The 11072-nt window shown below is 48.8% G+C and overlaps 1 protein-coding gene across 1 annotated transcript; it reads right to left on the bottom strand.

Annotated features, from left to right (window-relative positions):
* Positions 1-3870: 3870 nt before the first annotated feature.
* Positions 3871-6670, bottom strand: LOC129628454 (ecto-ADP-ribosyltransferase 5-like). Its single transcript, XM_055547894.1, is given in 5 exon segments — positions 3871-4236; positions 4308-4325; positions 5105-5126; positions 5129-5629; positions 6614-6670. Coding segments are annotated over 5 exon segments (735 nt in total). The 3' UTR covers positions 3871-4099.
* Between the last annotated feature and the right edge of the window lie 4402 nt (positions 6671-11072).

Here is an 11072-nt window from a genome sequence, read left to right as displayed (position 1 = left end):
AGAACCAATCAGTCCATCCTAAAGGAAATCAGTCTTGAGTATTCATTGGAAGGACTGATGCTGAAGCTGAAACTCCAATACTTGGCCACCTGATGTGAAGAACTGACTCATTGGAAAAGACCCTGATGCTGGGAAAGATTGAAGGCAGGAGGAGAAAGGGACGACAGAGAATGAGATGGTTGGATGACATCACTGACTCAATGGACATGAGTTTGAGTCAGCTCCAGGAGTAGGTGATGGACAGGGAAGCCTGGTGTGCTGCAGTCCATGGGGTCGAAAAGAGTCGCACATGACTGAGCGACTGAACTGAACTGAACTGAGGAGCCAGAGGAGATGAGGGAGCAGGGATACTTAAACTCAATGAGACTGCGGTGGGTCCACAACCACCTTGAAATTTGTGTAAAATCGATGTGAAGACACATAGACTCATTTTTGGAGGAGAAGTTTCAGCTTTCATCAGATTTCCAAAGATAAAAAAACCACTAACTGTATTATGGTTTGCATAAAAGAAGAAAAATAGAAATACCTGAGACTCTGCTGGTGTGTGTCTAGAAAACCTCTGCAAGGATGACAGGAAATGGGAACCCTGAAGAATCTGAGAGAAGGGCATTTCACTGCATGCCTTGTGGATTATAAATTTTGAACAATGTAAACGTATTACCTTTCTGAAAATTAAGTTAAAACTTTATAATATTACAACTAAAGTTATGGTATGAGTGGCGGTAGAGGGGTTAGGAGTCTGGCCTTTCATGGCCAAGGACCTTGGTTTGATCCAGTTCGGGGACCTAAAATCCCACAATCTGCTTGTGCAGCCAAAAATAATAATAAAGTTATGATTGATCCTGTTAATGAGCAGAGATTTAAATAAAAAGCTAGGTAGTATTTGTGTCCATCAATGAAATGGAAGCTAAAAGAGATTAATAAAGCAAGTGCTGGCAAAGACATGGAGAAACAGGCACTTTTGTGCATTGTTGGTGGGAAGGTGAAGAGGGTCCTTGCGGATGGCAACCTGGCAGTGGCTACCAAAAGGACACTATTCAGGGCTTCCCTGGTGGCTCAGTGGAAAAGAATGTGTCTGCCAAATCAGGAGACACGGGTTTGATCTCTGATCCAGGAAGATCCCACATGCCGTGGAGCAGTAAGTCTGTGTGCCACAGCTATTGAGCCTGTGCTGGAGAACTCAAGAACCGCAAGCACTGCAGCTGCGCACCCTAGAGCTGCTGCCCTGCAACCAGAGGAGCCGCCACAGTGGGAAGCCCGAGCACGAACACAGTAGCCCCTTCTCTCAGCAACTAGGGAAAAGTCCACACAGAGGTGAAGAAGATCCAGTATAGTCAAAAATAAATAAACAAAATCTAAAAAAATTTGTATGAACAGTATTCAGTTCCTTGAAATATCATCTTTTTATATCTTTCCTATAAAATTATGCAGACAAGTAGAAAAGGATTTATACACATGGATGTTCACTGTGATCAAATGTGTAACGTCAAAAATTAGGATAAAAACCCTTATCCTAACTTATTGTGTCCATCAATAGGGAAAGAGTTAAGTAAATTACGGATTAACTCTACTACAAAATTCCATGCTGCCACTATAATAAGCAAAATAGATATGCATGCATGACATGGAAGGAGGACCATGGTACATTTTTTCCTGGGAAAATGTTGTAGAACATGCATGAGTAAGCATGTTTCCTTTCTTTTTGAAAAAAGTGACAGTAAAACACCCAAACCTACATGTTATTACAAATAAATAATTTTCAATTAAAAAGAAATAAATTACAATGTTTTTAAAAAAAACACCCCCAAAGAAAGATCCTGCCTGCCACAACTAAGACCTGGTGTAGCCAAATTAATGGATGAATTAATTAATAAAACATGTTTTAACAAAGAAAAAGGATAAAAAGAATACAAAAATAGGCTGTATGTGCATCTACATTTAATATTATATTACTGGTAGTGCATCAAAAAAGGTCTTAAATGGTACCATTAGCACAAGAGCAGCTGCTGCTGCTGCTAAGTCGCTTCAGTCGTGTCCGACTCTGTGCGGCCCCATAGACGGCAGCCACCAGGCTCCCCCGTCTCTGGGGTTCTCCAGGCAAGAACACCGGAGTGGGTTGCCATTTCCTTCTCCAATGCTTGAAAGTGAAAAGTGAAAGTGAAGTCGCGCAGTCGTGTCTGACTCTTCGCGACCCCATGGACTGCAGCCTACCAGGCTCCTCTGTCCATGGGATTTTCCAGGCAAGAGTACTGGAGTGGGATGCCATTGCCTTCTCTGACAAGAGCAGCAGGCAGGGGTAAAAGTGAGAAGAGGGACATGGAGGAAGAGGAAGCAAAGGGGGACTTGGGCTCTGTGATTCATTCATACACAATATGCACACGTTTCTTGGAAATAAAATGAAATGAAAGCACCAAATTGGAAACTGTCTGTTCCACTCTTGACCCAAACCAGGGACGCCTATCTTGGAGCCACTTCAGGCCTTCAGCATGCCCACCACAAGGGTGTAGGGAGCTTCCATGGGGAAGCACTACCCTCTGGACTCACCCCTATCCAGCCCCTCTACCCTCACAACCTGAGGGTTCCTAAGTGAAATCATCTTAGGGTCCTGGTCCCTGGTGGCTCAGATGGTAAAGAGTCTGCCTGCAGTACGGGAGACTTGGGTTCAATCCCTGGGTGGGGAAGATCCCCTGGAGAAGGAAATAGGAACCCACTCCAGTATTCTTGCCTGGAAAATCCCATGGATGGAGTATCCTGGTAGACTACAGTCCATGGGGTCGAAAAGAGTTAGACACAACTGAGTGACTTAACTTTGAGTTGGCGGCAGGCATGAGGGAGAGTGGAGGACCCTCTGGATCCACTAGAAATTTCCACCTCTATGACTCATGACCCCCTGTCTGGTTCATAAGACATTCCTTCTTGGTATCTCTGAACCACACCACCCTGCTGATTCATCCACCCTGATGCAGCCTGCTCACCTGGCCCACAACCCAGTGCCAGTCCCTCACTTCCTCCAGTTCTCCTGCCTCAGGGTCCCCCAGCATACCCTCCCCTGGGGTTTTGTTAAGGGTGGAAATGGACCAGAGCAGACTCACCTTCAGAGAGAACCCCCCCTCACTACTCCCACCCTCCAGACCTGGGCAACAGACTAACAGAGTTGAACAGGACGGTGTCTTGACTGCAGAGTGAGGTGCAGCAGGCTCTGGTAGAGGGAGAGCACAGGAAGCAAGAATCAGAGGGGGCTGGGGACCTTCTGTTGCTGACTAGAGCAGCATAGATAGCTGAGGGCGGGGGTCACTTTGTTGAGCCCCTGCTGCTTTCCTTGCCTCAATAAAGCCTCTGCTCTGCAGCTCAGATGTCTCCAGAGGGTGTGAGAATCTCTGCCTCATGATGTTTTGAGATTGCCAATGCTGAAAGGAACCCTGGTGGGAGCAGGACACAGAAAAACGGCTTGCTCTGGGACCTGATATCTTGGGGTTAGGATCCTACTTTGAGCTCCTTCAGACTTTTGATGGAACTGAAACTGGGGGGCAGGGATCCTGGTTTCAACACAACCTCTCTGATCTTCACAAGATGCCTACTTCCTTGACTCTGCATTCCTTACCTGACAAACAGCCAAAGAAGCCATCTGTCCCCCTTCCTGCCTTCCAGGCTTTTGTGAGGAAACTCTCTGTCTATTAAAACATCTGGGGTTGCAGGTTATGGTGTGTGACAGGAGTCTGCACTTGGGCCATGTCTAAAAGTGATCAAGAAGTCATTCATGTTAGTCCCTCAGTCCCTGAGTACCATAAGAACAGAGTAGAGAAGAAGGTCTAGTCTCATGAAACAAAGCAGTCACAAAATTTCATGTCATCACACTGCAGCACTGTTTAATGGAGTGGCCATCACAGCACTACCCTTGCTTCTTCCCGGGGTCCCCACCACAGAGCGGGGCTCCCTCCACCCTAACATGGGCTCAAATCCCCCAGTATCCTGGTTGGAGACATGCCTGCTAGGTCTGGGTCTGAAACCACCTTCTTGTTTCTCCAGGTTCTTTGAAGCCTCCCTTCTTCATCTGGAGGTCACATGTTCCCAGGACTCCTAAGTAGCAGGCACTGAATGTTCAGAGCCCAGCTCCTAGGAGCTGGAACCCCCAAGAGGCCAAGAGCAGGGTCTTCCAGGACAGCAGAGAGAAGGCACTCTTGGAGAGTGAGTCTCCATGCCCTCCTAGTGGAGAGAGAAGAAAAGGCAGTGAATGATCTGCAAGGACATGGGGGAGTCAAAGCAGCTTAGGGAAGGGCAGGTGGGTGACTTACTTAGCAAACGCACACAGCTCTGCCTCTTCTTCTCTGCAACAGACAGCAAAGTGAGGCCTCCAGTTAGACAGACCCTCACACCCCAAACTTCCCTTCCCTCCAGGCCATGGCCAGACCCCTCCCCATCTCAATCTAGCTTTTCCTTCTACCAAATACACTTCTGACTTCCCTTCCTCTTCCTTCTTCCAGGGAATCATCCCCATGTGCCATCCACCCCAGCTCCCAACCCGGCCCCAGTCACTCTGTCCTGCCACCCAGCACTAGGGGATAGTGCGCGTGTGTCCCGTCAGCCCCACTACGCCCAGAGCCTCCTGAGAGTTGAGGCCTCTTCTTATTGCCCTCCTTAACCAGGTTCTTTTGGTCTATTAGACTTATAACAGAAGGAAACTTTCATGGATATTTAGAGAATCATCTGAGAATATTCATACATTCAGAAAACACCTATAGTGCCTTCTCTGAGATGGCAGAACCTGAGTCACAGAGAAAAACAACTCCAGCTACCCTCTGACCCTCAACGTCCTCATTAATCACATGGGTCCCTTGAAGGCCCTGGGGACTGAAACAACCAGGGACCTCTGGCAGTCCTGCTTCCCTCATGCATGACTCACCACCCAGATAGGCGCAGTTAAAGTGGCTGCAGATGTGATCACTGCTGGAGAGAGTCACCCTGTTCTGGTCTTTACTCTGATCAAATTGAACGACCAAGAAGATTTCTTGAGGGGGAATCAGCACCTCACGCTCCTCAGGAAAGACAGAAAAGTCCTGGATCAGGGCCCCAAAGCAAGTCCTCATAGTGAAAAAGGTGGTAGGACCAAACTTATGGGCTATGCAGCGCAATCCAGGGAACTGGAGGCAAACTGGCCTAAGCGGACAGGGTCCCACAGCCTCCTGGGTTCAAGAAGAGCGCGCACACCATGGAACACCACCAGCCCTGGTTTCCTGCTGCAGCCCTCACTGCCCCGCAGCAGCTGCAGGGCCCGGGTCAGGTAGAAATGCAGGGCCTTGAAGGGGAAGTTTTTCATGTAGGACTCCCTGGAGCGACCGCCTGTTCGCACAGCCTCGTTCAGCTCCTGATACAAAGTGTTGGATGAGTTTGTGTAGAGCACAACGGCAATTCCGTGCTCTCTTTTGAAGCCTGGAGGCAAGCTGAGCTCTGAACTTTTTTGCTCCCAGTACTTCCGAGCATTCTCCCAGGCAACCCGCAGCCTGGTATGGTGGGCCATCTCCTCCTTTAGCAGACGGACTGCCACCTCCTCCATCTTCTCTGAGCAGCCCACATAGGCATCGTCAAAGGTGTCTGGAGCCAGGTCCATGTACTGAGAGGAAATACCCTGGGCCTATGAAGAAAGGAAGAAAGGACCAACAGAGGAAAGCATGTAAATTCAGGATACTGGACAGAGGTCCTGTGGGAAGATCAGTTCAGAAACACAGAATCTCATTTCTATGCTCAAATATCTAGAATGTGAGCTTTGCCAAGAGCTTAAAAAATTAAGTAACAGGTACTAGAGTCAGACAGATATGGGTTGAATCCTGAACTCACCACCTGCTTCCTGTGAGATCTTGGGCAAGTCTCTTAACTTTTCTGGGCTCAGGTTCTCCCCTATACACTGAGGATACTTCCAATCTCATAGGGTTATTGTCAGGACCACATATAGATCCTCACTGTGTACTAACTAAGAGGAGTCATCTATCGTTAGAGACGTTCCTGCGCGTGGTGGGACGTGGGGCTGGATGACCTCCAAACACCTTTCTGGCTCTGAGACTCACTGTGCAGATGACATACAATTATGCACTCAGTCTCCAATGACCTGACCCCATGCCCAGCCTGACTCTTTCCCTCTCCCACAGGTGTAGACACCACACCAGGGCCCTGTCAGCTCTGAGACTCAGTCCTCTCCTACTCTAGAAGCCTGCATCCTCCAACCTGGGTGGGAGTGGGGAGGAGGTCAAGCCCTGGTCTGGGAGGGGCTGCAGGAGGGTCGTACACAGGTAACCCTAAGGAGAGTGTGCAGGCTGGGCCCCGGGTGGGAAATGGGAAGTGAGAGGAGGAAGCTGGAGGCTGTCCTGAGGGAGGAGGGTATGAAGACAGGAGGGTCAGAGGAGGACCAGTGGGTGGAGGTGGGGTTCTGGGAGATGGAGTGAGAACTTGGGGCTCCCTGCAGTGATCCTGAGAGGAAGAGCGTTCAGAGGATGGCATCCTAGAGAAGCATCCCTGGGAGGGATCTTTGAGAAGGAGTCAGGCCCTGGGTCCACCCCAACTGTTTCCTTTGTGGCGACAGATGTTTCTCCCCTGTTACCTCTCTGGTGAAGTAAAGGCCAACACTGGTGAGGATGTAGAGGCTGAGGCGGCCAAGGGTGATCAACTGAGCTGCCAGCATTGTTCTTGGGGGATTCTTGGAGAGTGAGATCCAGTTGAGGGTGGGACCAGCGATGGTGGTGTCTCAGCTTTGCTGAAATGGGAACAGAGACTTGGAGCCTTTCTTCTCTGTTGTGAGGGCTTCCTGGTCCAGGATTTGGCCAGACAGGGCATAGGCAGGGCTAAAGGTGGGGTTAAGTGCATGGGTGCAGCTTGAATTATAGTATCTCCCACCTCTTCCCCAGCACAACCCCAGTTTCTGCTCCCCGCCTCTTGATTCCTTGGAGATATCCGGGGTGCTTGGAGCCATCTGTGCAATAATGATAAAGTGGATGGGTAATTTGGCTCCACTTGGAGTAGGGAGGGGTCAGGGGTCCAGGACGCACCTAGAGATGACCTGTTAGAAGGAAGAGCCAATTCTGACTCCACGATGTAACTGTTTCTTTGTCTTGCTTTCCATTGCTTTAGTTATTGTAATCATACATAAGGTTCTGCCTCAGAGAACACTGCCTCTTTGTCTGACTGTTAAAGTATCTCTGTTCAGCTCCCCGAAAGATAAACTGACTCTCCCACCAGTGAATGGCTTCAAAAAAAGAAGAAATTAACACATCCCTTCCACAGGCTGGGCATTCTCGGAGATGTTTTGCAAGATTAACAGCCCTTTTAATACCAGAGCACCTGACCTGCTTCTTGAAAAACCTGTATGCAGGTCAGAAAGCAACAGTTAGAATGGGACATGGAACAACAGACTGGTTCCAAATAGGAAAAGGAGTACGTCAAGGCTGTATATTGTCACCCTGCTTATTTAACTTATATGCAGAATACATCATGAAAAATGCTGGGCTGGAGGAAGCACAAGCTGGAATCAAGATTGCCGGGAGAAATATCAATAACCTCAGATATGCAGATGACACCACCCTTATGGCAGAAAGTGGAGAGGAACTAAAAAGCCTCTTGATGAAAGTGAAAGAGGAGAGTGAAAAAGTTGTCTTAAAGCTCAATATTCAGAAAACTAAGATCATGGCATCCAGTTCCATCACTTCATGGCAAATAGAGGGGGGAAAATGGGAACAGTGGCTGGTTTTTTTTTTTTGGGCTTCAAAATCACTGCAGATGGTGACTGCAGCCATGAAATTAAAAGACGCTTACTCCTTGGAAGGAAAGTTATGACCAACCTAGACAGCATATTAAAAAACAGAGACCTTTACCAACAAAGGTCCGTCTAGTCAAGGCTATGGTTTTTCCAGTGGTCATGTATGGATGTGAGAGCTGGACTGTGAAGAAGGCTGAGCGCTGAAGAATAGATGCTTTTGAACTGTGGTGTTGGAGAAGACTCTTGAGAGTCCCTTGGAGTGCAAGGTGATCCAACCAGTCAGTCCTAAAGGAGATCAGTCTGGGTGTTCATTAGAAGGACTGATGTTGAAGCTGAAACTGCAATACTTTGGCCACCTGATGCGAAGGGCTGACTCATTTGGAAAGACCCTAATGCTGGGAGGGATTGGGGGCAGGAGGAGAAGGGGACGACAAAGGATGAGATGGTTGGATGGCATCACCGACTCGATGGACATGGGTTTGGGTGAACTCCGGGAGTTGGTGATGGAGAGGGAGGCCTGGCGTGCTGCGGTTCATAGGGTCACAAAGAGTCAGACACAACTGAGCGACTGAACTGAACTTACTATATTTCCTCACTGCCTCTTGGTCTCTATTCTATCTTTTTACTTGATTCTTCACTTACTATCTCTGCTCTGTAAAAGAACCTGGCATACAGACTTCAATAAGATACTTAGTTTGAGACACTAATCTAACATCTTTTTGGTCTGCCCGTTTTCCAAACAAAGTTGTATTCCTTTCCTCATCACTTTGTTTCTTGGATTTGTCGACCCGTCTGGCCTCGAGCAGAGCAAGCTTGGACTTGGTAACAGGCCGAGAGCAGTAAGGAGCACTGAAGTTTCCGGGCTGTAGGAACTGAGTCTGTGCAGGCGCTGTGCTGTCCCCTGTCCCCAGAGTCCAATGGATCAACAAAGTCTGCGGCTAACTATAGCCAGGACAATGGTAGTAGGACACCTCCCTTTCCCACAGTGACACCAGGGGATCGGGGCTGAGAGCTGTAACTCCCCTTCTCAAGGACTGGCTGGTCTTTCTCCAGGACTTTCTTTGTCTCCTAGCAAAACCAGGGCTAGAGGAGGGTAACTGTGAGATGTGGTCTCTTCCCCGGGTGGGCCCTCGCCACACCAGTAGACCTAGGGGACCAAGAGGGCTCCCCCGCTGAGAAGGCCACCACTTGTGCACTCGTTGATTTGCACACTATTTGCATATGGCCAACTGTTGAGTAATGTGTCCTCCAGCAGCTGAGCAGCCCCCACTCCCCTCCATTCTCTTTAAACCCCTTCTCTTCAGTGCTGTGCTGTGCGTAGTCTCTCAGTCGTGTCCGACCCTTTCCAACCCTTGGACTGTAGCCTGCCAGGCTCCTCTATCCATGGGGATTCTTCAGGCAAGAATACTGGAGTGGGTTGCCATGCTCTCCTCCAGGGGATTTTTCCAACCCAGGGATCGAAACCAGGTCTTCCACATTGAGAGAGGTTACTTTACCGTCTGAGCCACCAGGGAATCCTGGAGTCGGTAGCCTATTCTTTCTCCAGGGGATCTTTCTGACCCAGGAAGCAAACTGAGATCTCCTGCATTGCAGACGGATTCTTTACCAGCTGAGTTACCACAACGGAAGCCCTTCAGTAAAACCTCCTTTACTAAGCCTTACCCCAATACAGAGCTCTCTCTCACATCCTCAGGGGCCAATTGTGCATCTCTGCAGACCCTCTGTCCCCTGACATCTCAGACTCAGGTGAAGAAAGAAAGAAAGATAGCGCTAAATCGTGTCCGACTCTTGCAGCCCCGTGAACTGTAGTCAGCCAGGCTCCTCTGTCCATGGAATTCTCCAGGCAAGAACACTGGAGTGGGTTCCCATTTCCTTCTCCAGGGGATCTTCCCAACTCAGGAATCAAACCCAGGTCTCCGGCATTGCAGGCAGATTCTTTACTGACTGAGCTCAGGTGACCTCATGTTTATAAACACTAGCCTTTCCCCTCACCTCACTGGGCTTGCCTATAAATACTCTGGCTCTGAGTTTTGGATGCCCCCTGGGAGGTAATGGAAGAAGGGGCCACTGAGAAATCAGTCAGCAGCTCTGGGAAGAGCTTTCTGGCAATGTGAGCCTCTGGAGGTGGTGGGTTTCTTTACTCAAAGTTGCCAAATACTTGTGGGTCAAGAAACCAGGATTTAAGAGATGTTCCTGCTATCTGCTGTGTCTGAGATGGGCACAGAAGGTTAGATTCACCCCAGGGCCTTGACTTGGTCTCGTTCATTAATTCGGCCCCATCTTCATTCCTCTATCCTCTTGGGTTTCCCAGACAAAGAATTTCCTTCACCTAGAATCCTGATTCCTGTACCAAAAATAAAGACAAATTGTGTCCAGGCATGGCAGAAGGTGGGGAGGGAAGTGGAAAGAGGCACATCCCAGAGAGTTCCCTGGTGGCCTGGTGGTTAGGATTTCAGACATTCACTGCAGTGGCCCAGGTTCAATCCCTGGTCCAGGAGCTGAGATCCATCAAACCACAGAGCATAAACGAAAAAGAAGTCAGGCAGTCCAAAAAACCAGACTGCTTGTCTGGCAAACACAGAAAATCAAGACAAGTTCTTTTGTCCCCTTCCAATGAGACTGGCACCCCCTAAGCTCTCCAGGATTAGAAATTAGAAGTCACTCTGCTGTTCTCCATTATTGTGAAAAAACAGCAACTCACCTACGTATCTCCATGCATCTCCCCCTAGAGGGTCCTGAGCACTGACAGTTGCTGGAACAGAAACTGTTCTATACTGTCTGGACAGCTAGGCCTGCAGGGACAGAACACGGGACCAGAGCTGCAGGTATCAGGATTTTGTCCTTTCTCCATCCTCTGGCTTTGGGGAATTGCTTCTCTCATCCCAAGACCTGGCCCCCCAAGAAAAACCCCAAGAGATGGAGTCAAATCTAGTCATTGAACAACAGTCTGGAGCAAAGTAGATAGTCCTCCAAGATCACATGGCCAGTCAACGCTGGAGTTGGGATGCAGACTCTCTACTCTGGGTATCTCTCCATGCTCACCTGAAATAATCAATAAAGAGATACTCCCTGAGGCCAGGGATACTGAGTGCAAGACCAAACCCAGTGGGGAGGCACTTGTTCCAGCTTGAATCCTTGATTTCTCTCTGGCTTCAGGGATTCCCTTTTTCATGGGAAGAGGTCTGGCCCAGAGCACTCTGGGCAGAGCTAGTATTCTTGAGCCCAGAGGAGATATCCAGAAATAGATGGGAGAGTGTCTCATTTCTGAGCAGCTGTGTGGGAAAGGTACAAAGGGTGTGGGATTTGATGGTCTAAAAGAGAAAGCTGCCCT

This window comes from Bubalus kerabau, chromosome 15, assembly GCF_029407905.1.
Source record: "Bubalus kerabau isolate K-KA32 ecotype Philippines breed swamp buffalo chromosome 15, PCC_UOA_SB_1v2, whole genome shotgun sequence".
NCBI classification, from domain to species: Eukaryota; Metazoa; Chordata; class Mammalia; order Artiodactyla; family Bovidae; genus Bubalus; species Bubalus kerabau.
The sequence above is the reverse complement of the archived record's forward strand: the minus strand, read 5'-3'. Positions and strand labels throughout refer to the sequence as shown.